Genomic DNA, 24,221 nt, shown 5'->3' with positions numbered 1-24,221 from the left:
AAATAAAATAAATTGTACCTGGGCATAGTCCTGTGTTGCAGCTCTGGCTCTGGGTCAGTTGGCTCTTACAGAGGGGTCCTGGAGGAGAGGCCAGGGGCCGTCTGAAGCGCTGCCTGACTCCCCCGCTGCAGGGCTCCGCACACACTGTCCAGGCGCTCCAGACACTCCACTGACACAGATCTGGAAGGGTACAATGATAATCATAACCAGCATCAACCCTTCTTAATGATAATGGCTGTAATTATCATGATGGCCGCTGTAATATCTGTAATTGCTGTAATCACCATCCAAGATAACAAAAGCATATTGTTGTTTGTGGACAAGCCTATTTGAGAGGGTGAAATGTCTGAATTATTTATGAGAGATAAGATTAAGTTCCATTTATTCATAGTAAATTAAAGCAATTTATCTTCACTGAGCAGTTGTAGATATCTCGACTTTCTATGATGGAGTAAAAGACCTTCAATATTTAACATTAGAATCAAACTACGGTCCGTTGGGCATGGTAGTAATGTAGAGACATTCCCATTCACATCCAAATATGAGAAGAATGGAGCGACGATAGAGTGAATTCAGGATAAACCATTCTTTGCAAACACACGCCAAATCTAATCAACCTTACAGCGACATGGAAATCTTCCTTTCTTCAAACCCCTTTTCCATTTTTGGGAAATAATGAGAATAGGGCAGTGGGGATGCACAATGCTATATTTCTCAGTGGACGCTGATAACAAGCTTTAAATCTATCTACTGATGGTAACTATTAATCTGAACTGTCAGCAATGAACTAACACATAAAACATATTCACAGGGATAACAATGGAAACCTGGAACCACACTTTTCTACAGATTCCAGATTAAAGTCTATTCTTTCTGTTTTAAATGCTCCCCAAACCATATTCTAACAGTTAAATTGATCCAATTGTACTGGAAAAACCATCAGATTTTCTGTTACCTTATGAATAGAATACTTTGTCTAATTCCACATCAAAGTTAGAAATATGACATTGAGTTCTCCAAAGCTCCATTCCCAGACATCTTCTGTGTAACCTCTAAAATAATCACTAGCTCAAAATGTGGAAAAACAAAACATCCTACCATAAATATGTATGTGGACAACACACAGGGTTATGTAACAGTATAATCAAGTCAAAGAACAAATGAATAATTCAAGTGATTATGTCTCAGCAAGATTTAGAAAACGCCTGACCATTGGTTATTTTGAATAGGCTCAAATATTGTAGCTTCGTCTCGACACATCTCTCTTAGAAGTCAATCAGCCCTCACTGAGACTCAGAGAAGTGGAATACATATGAGATTATATGTATTTACTTTTGTCTAATGGATGCTTCAGGGCTTTAATAAATCTCTGATCTGTTGCTACGTTCAAGATCTCTGGTTTGCTGGGACAGGAATGCTAAATATTGCTAAAGCTATGTAGAAGTCACATTACGTTTTTAAGCACCAAATACCTGAAATATAACATAACTTGAGGTCTGCTCCAACATGCATTGAAAAATAAGCTTTTCAATATTCAAGTCATTTATTAACTTCAGTTCTGAGCTTTTTTTTTATGTGGATGTGGATGTTCTATTGGCTATGGCCTCTTATTCAACTTGTCTTAACAGCCTGTTTGTTATATATATTTATTTTATATATATATATATATATAAATTATATGCCTTGCTTTGTAGCAGTTGTGCATGAAAGTCATTCCTTTTCCTCTCAAGAGAACGCCATGCTAGAGTAATTTCATTATCACCCTGGCCCACATTGTTATTCTTTTCTATTCTGTTTCTATGGAGCCATGCTTGTGTACAACCAGTTAACTGAGTTACTATCTGTAAATGGGAGCAGAGTATCAGACTGCTGCTACGTGCTGAAGTGAACTGGGGCGGAGCACAATCTTCCCATCATTGCTCCTGGAGTAAAAGGAGCAACTGACAGCATCTCTCTACTGAGATCAAATACACACTTTGTTCTTTTGTAAACATATTTTTGTCCACTACAACAAAACCATTACCGCTGCAGATGTTGGCGTCTGGACAGAGCCTCTCCTCCTCCAGCGGTCGTGGGCATTTGCTCTCCTCCTCCTCCTCTCTAGGGACCGGAAGACCTGATTCTAGGTCCAAACAGGCCCGGAAACGCCTCTGGATTGAGACAATTTTACTGCTACTTATGACTCCAGTCAGGGAGGACGAGGGCACGCAGGGAGAGCAGGGAGTCCACTCTGACCACTCGCTGAGGATGACTGGAAGAAGGTAAAAAAAAAAGGAAGGGTAACAAAATGAGGGCAATATTAAACCAGGACGTTTTTTTTCTCTCCAACCCACATTTAGTGCGCTTTCTTACCTTCACACTCTCTCGTGTCACACTGCAAAGCTCCATCATGGCAGAGGCTGGAGGAAAGAACATTCCAAAAACAGATTATAATCATAATATGTCAAGCGTAGTCATAGATTCCAGACAAACAGGCAAGCAGGGGGAAAACAACAAGTGGATGAAAAGAAAAAGAACAGAAAATGATTAAGATGCAGCACAGAGGCACAAATAAAGTGTTTGCCATGGCAAAAGCAATCCATTCTGAATTCATCCTATAAATGCAGGTCTTGGCTCTGCAACAACACAATCAGACACATCTGCTTAGTTTACACTTCATTCTCAAGCTTTCTGTGTTTTAAAAGTTAAAACTACTTGAATAACTGATACAGAAATCATTAAGCCCTCTGCCAAATGTTTTAAAAAGCCAGGGTCTAACCAAGTACTAGGGCTGTGCAATTAATCTTATTTTAATCTCGATTATGATTTTGGATTTTGCAACGATTACGAAAACATTACTTTGCGTGCCCCCTCGACTTCATCCACCACATCACAGTCATCAATTAAGGACTCGCTTTACAGTGCAACGGCCTACTCAACCAGCTCGCAAAGACACAAAGATATAACAGATGCCATCACATTCTACATAGCTAAAGACATGTGCCCAGTTAGCACGGTTAGCATTCAGGGGTTTAGGCAACTGGTTAACACTATGGACAAGCGTTACGTGATGCCATCTCGCCATCATCCCACCAGATCTGCACTGCCTGCCCAATATGACAAATGCTGTGGGGATGTTGAAAAAGATGTGGCTTCAGCTGAATACTTTGCAGTTGAATTATACTTAAAGTTCAGGGTAATCAACTGCTAAAAAGATACTTAAAAAAAAAAAAGTTTAAAGTTCAATAAATTGATGTTTTCAAAGTCAATAAATAATCATATATAATCGTGATATCAATATTGACCAAAATAATCATGATTATCATTTTTGCCACGATCGAGGAGCCCTACCAAGTACTGCAGCCTATGGTGATCATGGCCCCCTGGGGGAGGGTGACAGGTGTGGGGGGTGGTCCGGAGGCTTGGTGCTGCATGTGGATGCAGCCACACTCCTCTGGAGGAACACAGGTACCATTCTGCTGCAGCCGGCCCTGAAGAGAAAAGCACACAATTCACAGAAAGGAAGAAATGATGCAGTGATGCTTTTATATGTTTGTATAATTTGATTTGAACATTCAGGCCAAAATAGGAACTGTTCTTTTCCTTTATATCTACAGATCCATGTTCAATCGTTATATATATGTACAGACAAGGCAATATACTGTATATATGCTACTAACCATATAGGCATTTGTCAACAATTAAATAGTCAAATAACATATTTATGTTGCAGGTATTAACTTTGAAAAAGAAGCATTTCAAGCAGCTGGATCAATATTTTTCACAACAACATTATTTAAAATAAACCCAATGTATTTATGTCAAAGGAATTCCTCAAGGTGATACAACTCCAGAGAATATGCAGCTCCTCTTGGCTTTACAGAGCTTTATAGTGAGTTTCAGTAAATGGTTTAGTTACTGTTTTTGGTTAACCTTTTTTTAACGAGGGTTTTGTTTGGCTGTTTGAACCCACTGTGCATTACCTGCTCCGCACCAACCAGCAGACAGACAAAGTGAGAGACTAGGTAATATATAGTTAAGCATTAAGCAGCTAGAGAGCCAGACATTTCCCTCAGGACAAAAAAAAGAGTGAATATTGGACTTACATTCATCAGGTGAAATAAACAACCCCAAATGAATGATAATGATGCGTTCTGTGTAAATAATAAATGATTTCCAACAAGTTTGCCATTGTGTTACTGCAGGTATAAGTATTTAATGACATGCAGAAAAGTAATCAATGTTTGGGAAATGAATTACGGTACTTTGGTTTTACACCTCTGGGTATCTGCTTTTTGTTATTTCTTTCATTTATCTACCCCCACTGCTGCTGTCGGTGCTGTGTGAGGAGTTTGTGCAGTAAACAAAGCTGGAAGCCCCAAACTGAGCAAAACCACATTACAGAAATGTCCTCATATCAAAGTAATGTATTAACGACAATATGAAGCAGTGCATATTTTACTTTCTAAACTAATGCCAGAGAACAAATACAGTCCAGCAGTATGTTTACTATGTTTACATGCATTTGAAGTCTCATGCTTTAGAATGTAGATATAAAGTTTGTAATGAGTTAATTTTGACTTGACATCATATGTTTTGAGTCTTTCTTCTACCTCAAGTGAATTCAGGTGTAATTAAAGTCTAAAAATAGACTGTTCACTGTGAAGCATGTAAGTCAGTGTGATGTGAGAAATATGTAAGAAAAAGCTTGTTTTGCATCTCACATATTTGATGAAATTGTCTTAAACTGTCTGACTCATATGTGTTTAATTATCAACAGACAAGAATGTGTCTTTACTTAACAGTATTGTGTAATGTGTCTTTACTTAACAGTATTATCCCAGTATCTCCACTGCCATGTTTATTGTCAGGAACCAGAATTACTGAATGTAGAACAATTATTCACATTCACATAATACAAATGATCTAATTTTGTGTGAGGATGAATGATGATTGACCATAGTATTTCCTATATAAATATGGGGAATGGGATTCTCACCTGTGGGCAGTAGCAGCCAGGTGTACACTCCCTGACTCCTGAACAGAGATCTCCACGGCCCTGCAGCACACACTGCTTCTCACAGGGAGCACCACAGGCGGAGTACTCAAATGGGGCTTCACAATCTACAAACATGAGAAAACACATCACAGTATTTAAATGAAGGAAATCAAACACAATCAACCTAATGCATGTACCAGATCAATCACATTCTGCTGATTCCTGTGTACATTATAGATCCCAATATGCATAAAAGGAATATTCAAGTGCACCTTGAACCATGAGAGGATCACACACAGGCCTCTTTGTTTCATATAGATATATATAAACAGTTTCCATGGTTGTTAACTCACCTCCACACTGACTGAGACTGCACGTCCTGCTCTGGCTTTCAACAGGAGTGCACTGTTGCCCCCTGGTGGCCGGGGAGAGGGCTACACGGTAGCGCTGCTGCCTCTGAGACTGACAGGAGCACGGAGACCAAACACTCCACCCCGACATGGGACAGTCTGCAGTCAGAAGAAAACAAATCCATCATTCTGGTGCTACATGCTGATTTTTGTGTGATACACTTACAATCTGTGAAGCAGCCCTTTGACTTATACTCACTTGACCCAGAGACGGTCCCAGTACTGCTAAATTAATTAGTGTATAATAGATATATTTTGTACCAAAAATGATGTCTTCCTCTTAACAATCAATACAAAAGCTAGCTGTCTTACTGGCATCAACTAAAGTACAATGTAGGCAGACCCAGAAATGAAATAAGCAACCATGATGATCTGACACAAATAGCAAAAGATGGTTTCAGATTTAAAATAAATCTTTGCATAAATCAATTCTGCAAATAAGATATGAACAGGACAAGCAACCCAAAATTAATGGATTAATCACAATCTTTATTCAATTTTTTGATCCCTGATTTGTATCAAAAGTACCCATAATTTCAACCAAGCTTTTAGAAAATAATCTGGACAATTAAGCATACACAAGGTAATATTTTACACTATTATAAATATGAGATGGTATTAAGATAAGCCGAGCTAATATCAACCGAAAGCAGCATCTTTGAGTTTTGTGTGCACCTGGACAGGGCCGTTTGTAACACAGCTGGGTTTCCTCTCTGTTCCTCTCAGCCTCGATCTCAGAGGGACACGCTGCATCTCCTCCCTCCTCACACACACACACCCTGCGCCGCAACACCGAACCTGCGCCACAGCTCCGGGAACATGGTGACCATGGCGACCAGGGGCAAAGATCATCTGGGGACAAGGGAGTCAATATGATCAGGGCAAGTGTGAACTGTATTGCTGACATCCCTCTTCCAAGATAGTACAGCTAATACAATATTTATCAAAATAACTTAAAATAAATCAATGATGTGCATCAGTTCTTGGTACAGTAATGGGCACAATCTAAAGATGGCTATGAATGAATGAAATTACATAATTGTGGCATTTTGTAACAAACCCAGACAGGGAGGAGTGTGACAGTCCTGGTTTTCTCTTTCCGGCCCACTGCAGTGAGACCCGTTGTTCCGTGGGGGGGGGTTGATGCAGGCGCGGGTGTGAACCTGGGTGCCTCGTCCACAGGTCACTGAGCAGTCAGACCACACTGACCACGGGGTCCAACCACCGTCCACTGCACACAACACAAAGCACTTGGTTATTGGATAATTAGCTGAGTATAAAGTTGAACACATCTGCAGCAGTGCCTACATTTTCGCACACAGTTTACTCTTGTCTAAAATAATTGCAGTGACCCACCTCTGCAGTCAATGTCTTGGCAGTAATCTCCCTCTGGGGTGCATGTGCTAGGAGGAAAAACAAATGTACAACATCATTTGAGTACTCATTTTCATTTTTTTCCAAACCCTTTATCATCCAAATATACTTTTCCTCTATGTTTTTGTGCATCACTCACCATTGTTTACACTCGCCCTGCAGCCAAGTGTCTCCCACTGTAAGCTCCTGGTCGTCATGGAGACAGAGAGGCGGGCAAGGTCCGGGGTCGCAGGATTTATGCTGGACTTCCTCAAACTGGCAATCTGCTCCTTCGGTCTCCGGGACCAGAGACCTGACACACAACAGACACAAAAGTCTCTTTAGAAATACTTTTTTGAGAGGTTGGGATGAACAGGTATTTATGAGTGGTTTCCCCTCACCTGTATCTGGTTCTCTGGCCCTTCCCACAGGAAACGCTGCACAATGCCCAACTGGACCAGGAGCTCCAGGTGCAGGAGGCCTGGCAGCTGTGATTGGTGCAGAAGAGCTGTCCGTCAGAGCAGCTGCAGTTGTTACAGTCCACCTGATGCACGCTGCCGGCTGCCCAGATTTGTCCCAGTGAGTCCGTACAGTCACACTGCCAGAGCTGCACACACACCCCGTCCTGCTGCTGCTGGCCTGGACACATAGTAAACTATGTTAATAAACATATGGTTTTTTAGCCTATTATTGAAGTGCTGGTCATATTACTAGCCCCACATGCACTGAACTGAATATGATTGGTTACTCATTTACCAAAATAGAAAATATTTAAATGTTGTCATTAACCTTCACCTGTTTTTCAAGCCATGAAAATGGTTTCATTTTTACTGATCCCGTTTTTTGACATTTCTGCATCAAATACAATACACTTAATGCGAATGACTCCCCGTTTGCATAACAACATTTAAATACCAGAACAGCAACATTTGCAAAAAACGACTCCAAGTTCTGTCTAAGGATGATAAACATATTCTTGAAAAACAATTTTGATAGACCAGGGTTGAGCCAAAATTAAAAAGAAAAATAAACATTAGAACTTATAGAACATTTTGTGCTGTCATTTTATTTAATGTGTTTGGTTGTAAAATAACAGTATTCCTCCCTGTAGAACTATAGGTTCTGTATTTATTTTAGTGTTTGATCATACAAATCTAATACAAAAAAAATGTAAAAAACATTTTTTCTCATTAGAACTTTATTTAAAGGGGACCTATCATGCAAAATGCACCTTTGTACGTCTTTTATACATGAATATGTTTCCCCGGTGTTCCAGCGAACTCACCAAGTGTCAGAAAACACAACCCTCTCTATTTTCCTCCATACCCAAATCTCATAAAAAGGGGCTGCAACGGATCTGATCCAGACTGATCCAGATTTGGCGCTACAGCTATTGGGCCAACTCCACCAATCAGGAGGAGATAGCCACGGACATTGCCGTTCGAAAGCGCTGGCCTGGAAATATGCCAGGCCTTTAGATTGTGCTGTTCTCACAGAATCAGCCCATGCAAAGACAGTGTTAAATTGAGCCAAATGAGGAATGGCTAAAATGAATGATCTGTTTGGTATTTTGAAAAATAAAAAGTATAAATATGCCTTATGGTCCTACACTATATTATTCAAATATAGCATGATAGGTCCACTTTAAGGTATTTGAATGTAACATTTAAAGACAATGGATTTTGAAAAGAGATGAAACATCTGTAACATTTCCTGTAAAATCTTTAAGGACAATTCCTGTATATTAATTGCACTTTATTTCAGTAAAGTATTTTACTTACATTTTATGGTTTTTGTTTGGCAGCCGCTGCTGCCAGTCATTTTACCGTTTTTTTACAGTGTAGATATATATAATTTGGTAATTTTGTCGAACTAACCCTTTACATGGTTTATCCTAAATATGGCTTGACAGCACCCAGGCTCATTGATATACAGCATAGTTTGTTCAAACACACATACAGTACACTGTTGTTTATTTATCTAGGACACACACGTACACACACACACACACACACACACACACACACACACACACACACACACACACACACACACACACACACACACACACACACACACACACACACACACACACACACACACACACACACACACACACACACACACACACACACACACACACACACACACACACACACACACACACACACACACACACACACACACACACACACACACACACACACACACACACACACACACACACACACACACACCTTTAGGGCAGCGGCAGCCGGGCTGACAGTTGGTGTTGTCCTGGCACTCGATGCCCTGCTGGAGGTCTGAGCAGCGCTGTGGACACTGGTTGGCACACGACACAAACTCCTGGCCTGGCGGACATCCTTTCTCATCTGACAAAACACAAACAGAAGGTCATGAATTTGTTCCATGACGCCGCAGGCATTTTCTTTGCCTCACCAAGAATGCTATTCACAGCCTGTGGTGACTTTTGGAATACAAAGACTTGTCTCACCGCATGGTTTGGTGTTGCAGGGTTTGACCTGGTTCTTCTCTCCTTCACACTTCTTCCCCCCGTTCTTGGGCGGTGGGCTGGAGCAGGAGCGGGTTCGTATGGAGCGCCCCCCCCCGCAGCGCTTATCACAGCGGGACCATGGACTCCAGCGAGACCAACCTCCATCAACTACAGCATCCACACACAAATAAACAGAATTAAATCAAGAGACATAAAATATGTTTTTTGCATGTTTTATAACAAAAAATCACATACTTTAACCAAAATCATCATTCCAGTCTATCACAACTTTTCATATTTTACGCCATAGCTTCTATTGGGTATATGACAATGTTTTCAATGGTGTTGATATGTGGCAACCATTTGTTGGTCATTTCAATATTTTAAGAAACGAGTGAACTAAAGTTTGAATTAACAAATAAATCAAAGCAGAATATCAACTGAATTTATTGGGGCAGAAACAGCATTATTAATAGTACAAAGTGTTTACTTTGTGAACTTAACTCAACAAATTAAGTTTGTGCACTCCACAAATGTGATTTACAACAATGCATAATGTGTGGGACAAACCTGAGGGCAAGGACGAAATAGTGGCACACAGATAAAAAAATGTAATAGTCCAAATGTACTGTACAGTCACAGTCAGTTTTTTTCATGGATTTGCTATTTTGACTCTAGATGCTGATCAGGCTGCTGACCTCTGCAGGGCTTGATGTTACAGAAGCGATGCTCCAGGTTCCCCCCCAGGATGTCTTCACACCAGGAGCCGTTGGAGCGGGGGCTGAGGAAGGTTCGGATCTTCTGCTGCTGACCCACCCCGCAGGACCGAGAACAGGAGCTCCACTCCCCCCAATCCTTCCACGAACAATTCCTCTCCGCACAGTCCGTCCCCTCACACACCTCGTCTCCATCTTGGAACATATCACAAAAGACATCATAGCACTTTACATGTTAGTAGGCAATATTAAAAGTAATATGTGTTGCCTCGTCTAATCAAATTGAGATTTCTTACAGTAAGATATGTACAATATGTATTTTTTTAAGTGAAAAAAGTTGGTAGGGCTCATTTAAAAAGCAATTACATTAAATTAGCAGTTTATTAAGATTAAATTATAGTTCTAGTTAAGGCCATTAGAATGTCTGAATCATTGAATTTCATTCAAAAGCTAAATTGTTTCCCTACTCTGTTGTTTTTACACACATACTGTATGTACACAAGTTACACAAACTAAAATGGCGTTAACCCCCCATCTGGAATAACACTTTAGATAAAATCCTAAAGTAAACACTCTATGCTCAGGCAAGATTTCGATAAAATCCAATCCTATGTACAAATAAAACTTCACAAGTATTGATCAAACAGCCTTCATGTACTGTACAGCTAGCACGTTCTTATCTCTTCTGATGTCTGTGTGATCAGTTAATAAAACAGTAAATTAAAAAAATCAATCTGGATCTGTGTTCTCTGAGATAAGAATGATAAATGATTACAAACAAAGCCACGCCACACAGTCCCAAAAAGCAAACTTACAGATGTGACCACACTCAGTTTGTGTAGAAGTTTTACCAAGGAGAAATTGAAGATTAATACATCAAATGCTCTCTCACACACTGGAATAATGAATTCTCTGTTGTAGGATGTAAGCCCTTAGTGAGGCAGCTTTCATCTTATTACAAGTGTTGCAGTATTTTTGTAAAAATGTCACTGAGCAGTCCCTAAAGCCCCTGTCACACTGTCCCGAAATTGACACCCGATGGACACACGAATATGGAATTGTGAATTTCGCACGAAGATGGCCCCGAACCACACACGAAGGCAACATTTACATTACATTTAAGACATACAACTGCAACGAAAGTAACACAAACAATTATGCTAAAGTACTATGATACTGTAATGATATTTTCCGACTTTGTTCTTTACTTTCTCCGTCTTTATATGTAGAAGATATTAAGTTTTCTCCGTCATGTTGTTTCCATAGCAACAACAACTTCCTGGCCTTCAAAATAATATATTATATCCTTTTTAGTTTCACAGAACACAAATTGGGTTATTTACATAATATGTTTACATGATTTTGTTGTGCAATAAAAAAACAGATGGACACACGATAAAGGAAATGTTCGAATTCGGCTCTGATCGTAGCAACATCGGGACATTCGTGAGGGCATCTTAAGCCATCTTTGGCATGCCAAAGATTTTGCCACCGTTCCCGAAGTTGCTGCCGGAGCCTGATAAATTCCACCGGCGGTCATACGATGGCTTAAGATGCCCTCACGAATGCCTTACGAAGGGCAAAATGGACACACGAAGTCAACACGACAATGAACCTTCACAAGGTCCTTCGGCAATGCTTTGTCATGCCAAAGATGTTGCCACCGCTTCCGAAGTTACTGCCAGAGCCTGAGAAACTCCACCGGCGGTCATACGATGGCTTAAGATGCCCTCACGAATGGCCCGATGTTGTTACGATCAGAGCCGAATTTGAACATTTCCTTAATCGTGTGTCCATCGGGTGTCAATTTCGGGACAGTGTGACAGGGGCTTAACTTAATGTTCACACAGCCACTTTAACAACAACTAGGAACTACAATGCTCTACTGTTAGATACTGGAGTGCTGGAAGTTGAGTTTCTATCCTGAAATAACACAGGATAACAATGTAAGTGAGCAGATGGTAAAAAAGGAAAGACTTAGCAGACTTCAAGGAGAGAAACTGTGAGAGGTCGTACCTGAGCACTGGGGCAGGTTACAGGCTTTCTCTTGGTGAGAGCTTCCAGAGCAGGGGGGTCTGATACATCGTCTGTGACGGGTCTTCATGGCCGGGCTGAGGGCATCAGTGCAGGTCTTAGTGCAGGGACTCCATACTGACCACGGAGAGAAGCCAGCATCCTCATCTAAAGAGCAAAGAGGAGGGAACAGGATGAAAAAAGGAAAGCATTTGAAATATTAATTGTTGATGTTGAGGGAAAATATGCTAGTATATAGGGTTGAAACTAAAAGTAACAAATCCCAATAGCTTGTACCATAAAGACACATACACTGCAAAGACCACCAAGTGATGAAAGCAAGAGAAAACTCTATTTGTAGTTGCACTTTGAGTGAAGAGATCATTTACCTGGTAAAACCGGTTCTTCAGTCGGACCAACAACAACTGCAATAAGCAAAAAAATCTAAATCAGTACCAGCTCCGCTTTTTAAAAATCAGTATACAAACAAGCAGTTTATTGATCATGGGTACAGATGAGGGATACAGAATATCCCTTTATAATTAAATTTTCTGATTTAATTGACTGACTTGGCACCCTAACCCTCACCTGTTTTTGTTTTCCTTTATCCCTAAACACACACATTAAATACAGTACCACCTCAACTATCCACTGTACCTGGGCAGTCAGGGGCCTGGCAGTAGGTGGTTTCCTGACGTGGACCCTGGCAGTCCCTCCCTCCGTGGGCTGGGGCAGGCTGGGTGCAGGTCTTGGAGCGGGTCTTCAGTCCCAGACCTCCACAGGACAGCGAGCAGGGGCTCCAGGGGCCCCAGGGGGACAGGCGGCCGTCAACTGGGCAATGCTCCAAGGAACAGTTCCACCTGCCATGTTCACAGCCGCTACAGAACAGAGGGGGGGAGTGAGGTGAGAGTGGTTTGAAGAGTGTGACTGGGAAGGCAGTCATCTCTATGGAAAGGTAACAGCTTCACAATTAGAAAACTCACTTCTTACTTAGTGTGTGCCTTAAAGGTCTCCTATAATGCAAAATGCACTTTTTTGATGTCTTTTATACATAAATATGTGTCCCCGGCAGAGATGGGGTCGTTACTAAAAAAAAAGTAATATATTACATATTACTTTTTTAAAAAGTAATATATTACACTACTTCGTTACTGTCTAGATAAAGTAACTCGTTACTTTACTCGTTACTTTACTCGTTACTTTACTCGCAGGGCCGGCCCGCCCCTCCATATAGGCAGATCACGCAGACTGCGGCGCACCTACAGTATAAGCGCGCCACAGTTTTGCCTCTGCGAGACTCCACTTGCACCCCCAATTACTATTGCATTAAGGAAGACATAACACAAGCTGATCCAGATTTGCTGCCGATATTACGTGATATCGGAAATGTGGGCTGGCTTTACGCCCACGGCCCTATCAGAAACGTCGCCATCAGAAACAATGCACGACGTCTTTTGGAAGTAATATGGTCTTTGTTTGCATTAATAAGCATCGCTAACACTCCGAGCTACTGACCCAGAATCAGCACTTCTCTAACAGGGCTGAAACAGAGGGATATGAGGGATGTCTAAAATGCATGATCTGTTTGGTATTTTGAGAAAAACACTTCATAGACATGTTTTTTATATATCCGAGACCTCTAATATATGCCTAGAAATAGTATAATAGGAGACCTTTAAAATTGTATTTGAACCCAGGTGCCTCATTTTCATAATAAAACAGGACCTCAAAGTAGGAGGTTTAGTTAGACATTTAAGAACCAATATACAGTAAACCCTGTAATTGTCCAGCAGAAGAGGACAATTGTTGGCAAAGTGTAAATGGATAAAATATAGCACAGCTGCAAATATTCAGAACATTTCCTGCTCACCAGGTGCTGCAGTCATGGACCAGTGTGTCCCCAGGCTGAAGTTCCCCTCCCTCAGTGACGTTATGGAGGAGCAGAGAGGAGACAGGTGTGACAGAAACACTCTGCAGAGAGGCCAGGAGGTCCTTGTCCACCAGACAGGGACACTCCTGAAACACACACATTTTAATTAAAATGTTGTCTGGAAATATGTTAAATGTTTCCTTTATATCCCTTCGTGTTGCCATAACAAATGTTAGCGTTTCATGATATTTCATGACTTATACTTAAGTTGCTCAGGTGACAGGGAACCCACCTGCAGGCAGACACCGTGGTGTTGGTACCTCTGGTGGGGGCAGTGGCAGCCTTCCTCACAGCCATCGGAGTAGCATCCCTCCCTGCCGCTGACGTGAGCGCAGCTGAACGGACAGCCTTCCCCTCGTTCACACTCTCTGTACAACCTGCCAGGGGGGCAGCCCACTTCTGAACAACATAACATGCACACATTAACGAAACTCAGAAAGGATACACCGGATCTAAAGTCATTAAAACTTTGATACCAGAGTGACAGATATTCTACAGCAAATCAGGACTCACCGAGGCAAACCTGGGTGTTGCAGGTCTTGCTCTGGCGCCTGAGCCCGCTGCAGGGGGGAGAGCTGCAGAGGCGAGAGCGGGCCTGCTGTCCTCCACCACAGCTGACCGAACATGCAGACCACCGAGACCAGGGCAGCCACGGGCCCACCGAGTCTGAGAGCAAACACTCAGATGTAACACATCATTTATATAAATAGTTATCACCGCAATAAACCGTATTTAATTTTGTCATAATGTACATTATTTAATTTCATATTCTTTTCTTGTACATATCATATTCTATTTACATGTATATAGACTCCTTAGAATATTTTTGTATTGTATTATACATGTTGTATTGTTGGAGGAGCTCAGGTCAGAAGAATTGCATTGCCATTTCTACACTGTAGCTTATGTGCATATGAAAATAAAACCTTTGAACTTGAACTCATAAAGAAAGAGTGTAAAATGTATTGAACTTCATTCCGAAGACTGTTTATCTTTCTTAAAATATCTCTTTATCATATTTTTGTTCAAATTTCCAAGAGGGACGTTATTTTATTTAAAGGGTAATGTAAATCCACTCCTCTATTAGACGCCAAGCTGAGAGAAATACAGTTTAAGTTGAAGTTCAGCCTGAGTTCAAAACTCCAGTTCAAAGTGGTTTGATCAGACAGGCCTACCTGTGCAGATGTGTGTGTTGCAGTCTTTCTGCTGTTCAGCGACTCCCAGGCAGCCCCTCCCACTGCTCTGAGGGGAGGGGTTATTACACTGGCGTCTCCTGAACTTGACCCCCCCTCCACATGACAGCGAGCACTCAGTCCAGGCCCCCCATTGGCTCCAGCCACCGTCAACATAGCAGCCAGGGACTGATTGACACTGCATCACCCCATACTCGCATGAACTGAGATGAAAGAAGACAGTCAATTATACGTTAAACTGAATTACATTCTATATTCAAACCATTTCAATCTTAAGAGCTGTTCAGTTGTGCAGTACCAGTTGTTGCAGTCACTGATGATGCTGTCTCCTGGTTCTGCAAACTGCCAACCAGATCCACCAGGCCATTCCCATGATGCATTACTGGAATATAGCCCGCTGAATGTCATCCCTATATCAGAGACAATATCTGATTAGACAATCTTAGCAAACACAATATAAAGACTTCAACTCATTTTAAATAAACAGATTGTGGATCCAACCTGTATCTGAGCTGTTGTGGTATTTGCAGCGACACTCCGCCCGGGCTATACACACTCCATCCTGCAGGAGCATGTCACCCGGACATCCGCAAGTCTGTGTGCACCCAGGTAGGTCCAAGCACTCTGTGTCGCTATGGAGATCTGAACAGGAGCGGGGACAGGGCTTCCCACAAGGCCATTCTTCCTGGCCTCCACCACAGTCTGCAGAACGCAGGAGAAAGAACAGGTTTAAGAGAATTACCTCATCAAGTGGAGTGATGGGTTTTACGGTTAAATTGTGCTTTCTCAGAGTTCGTGAAATTGTAAAAGCAAACTTGAAACTAGCAGAGGTGGGAAGTAACTAAGTGCATTTACTCAATTACAGTTTTGGGATACTTGTACTTTACTTGAGTATTTCCACTTTACGCTACTTTGTACTTCTACTCAACTACAATTCAGAGGTAAATAGTGTACTTTTCTAGTTACTTTACAGATTTGGATTGGTAATGTGAAATACAATCAACTCTTAAATCAGACTTTAGTTACACCTGGAGTAAACAATGTCATTAAAACTAGCTGCACCTTTGCCAGCTTTGATAAACCTTTAATGATCAATAATTATAAAACATATCATATATATGATTCTTAAATGGACCAATCTGCAGAGTGAGTACTTTTACTTTTGGTACTTATATGTTGATGCTAATATCTTTGTACTTTTACTTGAGTTTCATTTTATTCTTACTTTAACTCAAGTACAAGATCTGAGTACTTCTCCCACCTCTGAAAAGTAATCACATTAGATCAAAAACAAATTCTCAATGGGAGGGCAGGGAAAGATCCTTAATCTTCCCTTTCCTTTATAAAAATGCACATTTTTATCTTTTCACATCCTTATCATCCTCATTTCCATCCAGTACCCTAAATTGAGGCGGTACATCAGTGTTTCTCAATATACACACGAGTCCTTTATTATGCTGACCAGAGCAGATGGTAATGTTGTCATAGCAACCACGTCTCTGCCTGCTCTCCCCAAGACAGGGGAGCCCACCGAACTTGGCGGGAGGACTGTTGCAGTCCCTGGTGCGAGCGGACGACCCTGCGCATCCATCACACTCTGACCAGGGTGACCAGGGGCTCCACGAGCCATGGACTAGAGAGAGGGGAACAAACAGAGACACAACAAAGTATGTATTATAGTGATTTAGTACTATATCTGTCTTCCTGTAAACAAGAAGAAGAATATCATAAGACGATACAAAAGAAAGAGATACAATTAAGGAGATATAAAGAAGGAAATAGGAATAAAAGCTAGGAAAAAAAAGCTTATTATGTCAATATCATCATGGAGAAGAACCTTACTACACTACCTGCTTCAACTACAGGAGTTACTGACAATGGGATCTGGAACATGTTTTTGTTCTGCAGTCACATACATTTTGGTTTCTTGGGGCTGAATAATACTTTAATTCAAAGCATCGTTCATTTGATCAATTAGCTTGAATTAACGTATGTTACTAGAAACCAGTAACCAGTAATAGTGGTACCTGGGCAGAAGGTGATGACAGGGCATGGCTGCCTCTGGATTTGAACTCCGACCCCGTTGTGTATTTCCTGTTCTCCAGAGCAGACCACTCCCCCAGCGTTGGGCTCAGGACAGCTGCAGCTCCTGTAGCGGGACACAGACTCCGCCCCACAGGTCCTTGAGCACGGAGTCCACTCTGACCATTCACACCAGCCGCCTGACACTTGGAACACACAGAGATGCAAAATCTACATTTATGGCTTGCTCCTAATTGACTGTTTTCTGTATTGGTCTTACTCACCTGGACAGGGGTATCTGGTGCAGTTGAGCCGACCACCCTGACATGTGCTGAAACAAGTTCAAATGTCAACATAAATATTTGACTATCCCTTCATTCTGGATGAATCGATGTCAAATATAAATGTGTTCTTCATTTATAGTGTGTGGTTCTTCTCTGTGTATTATTCTGACCAGTTGTTACACCCATCAGGGGCTTCAGTGGTCTCCCCTGGTTCCAGCCTGTGTCCAGTGTTGAGGTCTATGCAGGGACAGTCTTCCCGCTCCACACACACTGTACCATTAGCAGACAGGATTTTTCCCTCTGTACAGTAGCACCCAGGCTCACATTGCCACTCACAGTGCTGAGGGAAAGACAGAAAATGACCTTATTATAACCAGATTTCTTCATTTGTATACATGACTTGATGTTTAACCAGTGGTAATGAGTCAGCTAGAGTCAAGATTAGTATACTCACAGCCAGGTCATCACAGGAGCGAGGGCAGGAGGGGCCACAGCTACTAAATGCTGTGCCTGGGACCTTAGAGCATGGCGCCACTGGAAACATACACAAAATGACATATTTTTAAAACACTGACTAAGTGTCGGCTCTATTGTGAACAAAACCAATACTGCACACACTCTGTAAACATACCTGGACAGTGGTTAGTGTTACAGGCTATGACTTCAGACCCCAGTCCCTCGCAGTAGTTCCCCTCCCCCTTAGGACGGGGACTGTCACACTCTCTCCTCCGGCTTTGAACCCCTCCACCGCATGACTTGGTACAATCCGTCCAGTTACTCCACCGACCCCACCCACCATCCCCTGGTAAGAGGGAACACATCATGATGAAGGGGTGAAAAACTAAAACAACTTCACAATAATAAAGATTAGTAACTAATACTTTATCTGTTCATATTTAGGACCTGAACATAGATTAATCATCAAGGAAGTGACAGTTATTTGGAGTACAGAATGTATCTGTCCAATACACAAGCAGTTTACATGGCAGTAAGAACAAAAATAAAGTCATCTGTCCAACAAGTTATTTTTCCTTCAACACTGTACAACAAAATTGTAACCTCGGTTTATATTTTAGTTTAATTTCAGTCTCAATATAAAAAAAGTAAATCATGAAAGTACAAAGAGACTTTTTGCAATTAGTGAATTAATTTCAGTTTTCCGCACTCTCGCGGGAATATCTCCGTAATGGAGCGAGCTTAAGTTTCACTTTCGATTGCATGATATAGCCCAGCGCAACACCTTCGTCAAACATGTTGCCACTTGTTTGTACCATCTTCAGGCGATTTGTAATCTGTTCTAGAAAAACGATGTATTTTTTAGGATTTCAAGAAGCATATAGAACAAACAATGGATGTATTTGATGAACATTTATCCATGCTGAAAGTAGATTTAGATGTGTTAGGAGATAGATAGAGATTATTATCTTATATATGCATCTGATGAAGCATTGCATGAAGTTGGTTGATGATCAGAGGCTGTTGTTGGGGCTGCATAAACGTTTTTTTATTTTTGTTTTGTAGGCAGACCATGCAGGCCTCAGAGAGTTAAACTTGGGCCTGCGACCATAGTTTTATTGTATTTTGTTTTGAAAATCCACAGCGGAGGTTTGTGTCGTACTACATGCGGTGTATTTTGCATATCTCTCAGTAGCCAACAATCTGTGAGTCTGTTGGCTCGGACATAAACTCGTAATAAATGTAGTCTACATTTCATAATAACAGGTGCAAAACCTGAGAGGATTTTAAATCGCATTTGAACTAAATGCTTATACAATCTGTAGTTGTATTTGTATTGTTGATTTAATGTGTGAACGAGGCGATATAGGTTTTAACTGTCATTATTAGGCTGTAATTTGTTATATACTGTTGGAATGGGTAAGCAGGCATATTGTTTTGGGATATTTGTGGAGTTAGGTGGTCCGTGAGTTTTTTTGATTGGTTAAGTGGTCCTGGTGGTATGAAAAGGTTTGAGAAACACTGCGCTAGATTGTCAAAGGGGGAGCCTCGTTGCGGGGAAATTATACAGATTGCTAGTCCGCCCCTGAAAAATGTCTATGCAAACGTTATTGTTAATAATAATACTTTTTTTTAAATTGATTAAAAAAAATTGATTACTTTTTTTAATAAATTTTTTTTAATTTTCCATTTTTATTTTGTAAGCATCTCGCGACCCCAACTCGGGGTCTCGCGACCTCCCACTTTGGGAACCCCTGCACTAGACAACTGTACTGCTTCCCAGCCAACACCCGTCTGCTCTGACTGCATCCATCTTCTCTCTCTAGCTCTTTTTTCTCAAGTTGCCCGGAAGCATTAGCTTCAGCAGTTTCCCCAGAGACGACAAATGCACTGCTGCATCGTTTGTGGAGACTCTGCTATAAATCAAGCGACCCATTATCGGCACCCAACTGTATTCATATGGCTTCTGAAAGCAACAAACACACTCCCATATGAGCTGTAAAAGAAGAACCTGTCCAACAGCAGCAAGATCTAGACAAGCAATCTCTCCTTGTTTATTTTCCATGACATTGGAAACCTTGTTCTCAGGAAGACACTGTAACTTTTTCACTGTCTATTCTCAATTGTAAGGAAACACAGGAAAATCCCAGAAACAAACTGACGGTCACATGGAGCAGCGAGGCAGACTTGGTCCTCTCTGTGAGGACCCACACATGGCAGACCACTGCCCGAGCGCTCGGGGCTGGAACAGAAGCGGTAACGAGACTGAAGACCTGCTCCGCACGACACCGAACACCGACCCCAGGGGGTCCAGGATGACCACTGACCATCCACTGGAGAGAGTGAGTGTTGGAATAGAATAGAAAAATACAGTGTGGATCAATGAGGTAAAAGAGGAAGAATTGCAAGTCAATCATGGTGAATGTTGTTTTGCATCACTAGAGCTTCATTTTCACTTAGTATGGCATTTCATATCGTCTATTTTGACTATTATTTATCAAGTTTCAAAGTTAAGTCTTAGTAGTCACTTTACAATGAGCAATATTGACATAGAAACAACCGTTACTGTTATTCAAACAATGGGAATAAAATACCTATTATAACAATAATTTGTATAGCTATTAAAAGAAAGCACAGAAACAGTGTCTGTATTGAAGACACATTCAAAGCGTTTTGCCTACCATTGCATCTGACTTGAGAGCAGTTTACCAGCCTCCCTGCTTCACAAGTACTGAAATAAAAACGCACAAGTGAAATCGTTATTTAGATTTCTCTCTATATTCCAAAGAAAGGAAGCACACGCTGGTGGCATTTTTCTCATTATGGCTCAAAGGGCAATTCATGATTTAAGTTTCCGTACCAGTTGTTGCAGTCTGATGGCACAGTTTTTCCTGGATGGTACTGTTCTCCATCCAAGTCACAGCGACATTTAGACTCCCGAACACACACACCATCCTGTAAATATGTCAGACCAAGAACAGTAAGACCCTGATTACTGTGCATTTGTTTGTGCACATGTGTCTGTGGTAATCCCCCCCACCCACCTGTTGGACAGATCCGTGTGGACACTGGCAGCCTGGTGTGCAGTTCCTGCCGAGGTCCATTGTGAGGTCTGTACAAGACACTGCTCCCTTCAAACACTGCTTCCACTGCTGGCCTGGAGGACACACCCTGCCCTCTCCTGAGACAGCAACACACAGTCCAAGCAGAGAGCAATTCAAACATTCTCAGTGTTGTCAAAAACTAATAATCATCATCATCATCATCACGACTTTTTGCATTTTACATGCTAGGATTTGATATCCTAGAATAAAACCTCCTATCTATTATTTTTGTAGGAGTTTTCCATATTCCTCTATACATTTTTCATAAATGTTTCTTCTTATTGTTATGGGTGACAGTGGTCGGACCAAAACAATACGGAGTGTGGACTGGTACCGGAGAGGACACCTAACCCCCAACTTCTCCTGGCGCCGGCTAGACTGGCTGTCTCTCCGTTCTGGACCTCTCAATGCATGTGTGAATATATAACTGTGTGTATTTATATCTGTATGTGCATGTGTGCACACAAAACACAACTGTGTGTATTTGTATACCTATATAAGTAGCATGTGCATGCATCCAAAAAACAGAGGGCAAAACTGGGGATAAATAAAGGTCCATCTTCTTCTTCTTGTTTACTCTTGCAAAAACTTGATTTTGTGCAATACAAAAAAAAAACAGAGATTGTATACTACATGTAGCTGCCTTATTGTACAAATGTATATATTTCCGATATTAAATATGACCATATTTATGAGAGTGTAGGACTTGCTGTACCACAGGCCTGCAGGTTACATGCGCTGAACTGCTGAGAGGTGCCGTGGATCCGGATGGGCCCGCGGGTCCGGGCCCTGTACCCTCCTCCACACGTCACCGAGCACGTCGACCACGCACTCCATGGCTCCTTAACCCCTTCAGACATATCACAACTATATTTGATTCCTTGATACTTGACACTGTCTTAAAGTTATTTTCAAAACATGGATTATGTATACAATAACATTAGCAACACAGTTCTTCTACTCACCGAAGCATGGTTCAAGGCTGCAGGTATCAATTCCGACTCTGTCTCCTCTGCAAGGACGACCCCCGAAAGCTGCAGGAGGATTGGTTCCCGAACGGTAACGCCTTCTCACCCCGACATCACATGTTCGACTGCAAGCGCTCCACTGGGTCCAGTCGCTCCAGCCACAGTCCACTGAGACACAAAGGAGGATAAAAGATATAAAAAGAGACACGAATGAGAAAAAAAACTTCAAGAGAGCAAGAGAGAAGAGTAAAGGTACATTTAAATCTGCACTTCATGAATAAACAATCACTCACCAGGACAGGAAGCTGCTCCGCACACCATTTCCCCATTCGTGCAGGTACTGTTTGAGACACACAAGAACAGGACGATTGATGTCTAAGTTAAGAAATGACAACTGAAAAGGCAAGGCAAGGCAAGGCAAGGCAAGTTTATTTATATAGCACCTTTCAACACAAGGCAATTCAAAGTGCTTTACAAAAAATGAAAGACATTAAGAAAATGGCATTTAAAATCAGTCATTAAAAAGAAAAGATAATAAAATAAACATCAAAAGAAAAAATACATGGATAAAAGTTACAGTGCAGTTTAAGATGTGAAAAGTTCAATTAAAAAGCAGCGGCAAAAAGAAAAGTCTTTAGTCTGGATTTAAAAGTAGTCAGATTTGCAGCGGACCTGCAGGTTTCTGGGAGTTTGTTCCAGATATTTTGAGCATAATGACTAAACGCTGCTTTACCATGTTTAGTTCTGATTCTGGGGACAGAAAGCTGACCAATCCCTGAAGACCTGAGAGATCTGGATGGTTCATAATTTAGCAGGAGGTCAGAAATGTATTTTGGGCCTAAACCATTCAAAGCTTTATAAACCAGCAGCAGTATTTTGAAATCAATTATTTGACACACAGGAAGCCAGTGTAAAGACTTCAGAACAGGAGTGATGTGATCCACTTTCTTAGTGTTAGTGAGGACTTCGAGCAGCAGCGTTCTGAGTCAGCTGCAGCTTTCTAATAGATTATTTAGTGAGACCTGTGAGGACACCATTGCAGTAGTCCAGTCTACTGAAGATAAAAGCATGGCCAAGTTTTTCCAAATCCTGCTGTGACATCAGTCTTTTAATCCTAAATATATTCTTTAGGTGATAGTAGGCTGATTTAGTAACTGTTTTAATGTGAGTGTTGAAACTTAGGTCAGAGTCCATGATTATACCTAGATTTCTGGCTTTACCTGTTGTTTTGAACATTGCAGACTGAAGCTCAGCGCTAACTTTTATACGTTCTGCCTTGGCTCCAAAAACCATTAACTCAGTTTTAACTTTGTTTAATTGGAGAAAGTTCTGACACATCCAGTCATTGATTTGTTCAATGCACTTACTCAGTATTTGAATTGGAGCATAGTCTCCTGGTGAAATTGTTACGTAAATGTGTGTGTCATCCGCATAGCTATGGTAACTTTTTTTGTTGTTTTTCATTATCTGAGCCAGTGGTAGCATGTAGATGTTAAAGAAAAGAGGCCCCAAGATGGAGCCTTGAGGAACCCCACATGTCATATTTGTACACTCAGATGTGTATTTACCTATAGAAACAAAGTTTTTTCTGTCCTTTAAGTGGGATTCAAACCAATTTAGAACTGTTTCTGAAAGTCCCACCCAGTTTTCTAGTCGGTCTAGTAATATGTTGTGGTCAACAGTGTCAAACGCAGCACTGAGATCTAATAATACTAACACTGAAGTTCTGCCACTGTCTGTGTTTAAGTGGATGTCATTGAAGACCTTTACAAGAGCAGTCTCAGTGCTGTGGTTTGGACGAAAGCCTGACTGGAACACATTGAAACAGTTATTTAAATGCAAGAAATTACTCAACTGTTGAAAAACAACTTTTTCGATGATTTTACATAGAAATGGCAGGTTTGATATGGACCTGTAATTGTTCATTACTAAAGCATCTAGATTATTCTTTTTTAAGAGCTGTTTAATGACTGCAGCTTTCAGGGCCTGTGGAAAAACACCTGAGTGAAGAGATGTGTTTACTATATAAAGTAGATCTGAGGCCATACACATCTTTGAAAAATCCTGTTGGAATAATATCAAGGCAGCAGGAGGAGGATTTCAGAAGTTCAATAATGTCCTCTAGGTTTTTATCATTACCGGTAATCTGATTCAGACATCATGACACAATCATGATGTCTGAATTGATATTAGGTGGACATAGGGACAACACATTTGCTGTACCTGATACAGAGGCACTGACTGCTTGTCTGATTTTCTGAATTTTTTCAGTGAAGAAGGAGGCAAAATCATTGCACGCC

At 41.2% G+C, this 24,221-nt stretch overlaps 1 protein-coding gene across 1 annotated transcript in view; it reads right to left on the bottom strand.

Moving 5' to 3' along the window:
• The window catches only part of sspo (SCO-spondin), a gene marked incomplete at its 5' end in the record, with an annotated part of 125,118 nt that overhangs the window by 38,147 nt on the left and 62,750 nt on the right, over window positions 1–24,221 (bottom strand). Inside the window, 36 exons of the mRNA XM_079661827.1 lie at window positions 19–180; window positions 2,024–2,251; window positions 2,353–2,399; window positions 3,331–3,470; window positions 4,979–5,103; window positions 5,332–5,487; window positions 6,064–6,240; window positions 6,449–6,619; window positions 6,745–6,791; window positions 6,902–7,054; window positions 7,143–7,380; window positions 8,979–9,113; window positions 9,236–9,403; window positions 9,934–10,146; window positions 11,968–12,132; window positions 12,354–12,389; window positions 12,622–12,842; window positions 13,835–13,980; window positions 14,127–14,293; window positions 14,408–14,560; window positions 15,070–15,290; window positions 15,386–15,497; window positions 15,589–15,789; window positions 16,550–16,720; window positions 17,115–17,315; window positions 17,394–17,440; window positions 17,564–17,733; window positions 17,848–17,927; window positions 18,025–18,195; window positions 20,012–20,182; window positions 20,531–20,580; window positions 20,710–20,804; window positions 20,894–21,030; window positions 21,669–21,803; window positions 21,919–22,089; window positions 22,215–22,261. Of these exons, the coding sequence (XP_079517953.1) occupies window positions 19–180; window positions 2,024–2,251; window positions 2,353–2,399; window positions 3,331–3,470; window positions 4,979–5,103; window positions 5,332–5,487; window positions 6,064–6,240; window positions 6,449–6,619; window positions 6,745–6,791; window positions 6,902–7,054; window positions 7,143–7,380; window positions 8,979–9,113; window positions 9,236–9,403; window positions 9,934–10,146; window positions 11,968–12,132; window positions 12,354–12,389; window positions 12,622–12,842; window positions 13,835–13,980; window positions 14,127–14,293; window positions 14,408–14,560; window positions 15,070–15,290; window positions 15,386–15,497; window positions 15,589–15,789; window positions 16,550–16,720; window positions 17,115–17,315; window positions 17,394–17,440; window positions 17,564–17,733; window positions 17,848–17,927; window positions 18,025–18,195; window positions 20,012–20,182; window positions 20,531–20,580; window positions 20,710–20,804; window positions 20,894–21,030; window positions 21,669–21,803; window positions 21,919–22,089; window positions 22,215–22,261 (5,228 nt within the window). The remainder of the gene's footprint in view (window positions 1–18; window positions 181–2,023; window positions 2,252–2,352; window positions 2,400–3,330; window positions 3,471–4,978; window positions 5,104–5,331; window positions 5,488–6,063; window positions 6,241–6,448; window positions 6,620–6,744; window positions 6,792–6,901; window positions 7,055–7,142; window positions 7,381–8,978; window positions 9,114–9,235; window positions 9,404–9,933; window positions 10,147–11,967; window positions 12,133–12,353; window positions 12,390–12,621; window positions 12,843–13,834; window positions 13,981–14,126; window positions 14,294–14,407; window positions 14,561–15,069; window positions 15,291–15,385; window positions 15,498–15,588; window positions 15,790–16,549; window positions 16,721–17,114; window positions 17,316–17,393; window positions 17,441–17,563; window positions 17,734–17,847; window positions 17,928–18,024; window positions 18,196–20,011; window positions 20,183–20,530; window positions 20,581–20,709; window positions 20,805–20,893; window positions 21,031–21,668; window positions 21,804–21,918; window positions 22,090–22,214; window positions 22,262–24,221) is intronic.

The sequence above is a fragment of the Notothenia rossii genome, assembly GCF_949606895.1.
Source record: "Notothenia rossii genome assembly, chromosome: 12".
Taxonomy (NCBI): Eukaryota; Metazoa; Chordata; class Actinopteri; order Perciformes; family Nototheniidae; genus Notothenia; species Notothenia rossii.
The sequence above is the reverse complement of the archived record's forward strand: the minus strand, read 5'-3'. Positions and strand labels throughout refer to the sequence as shown.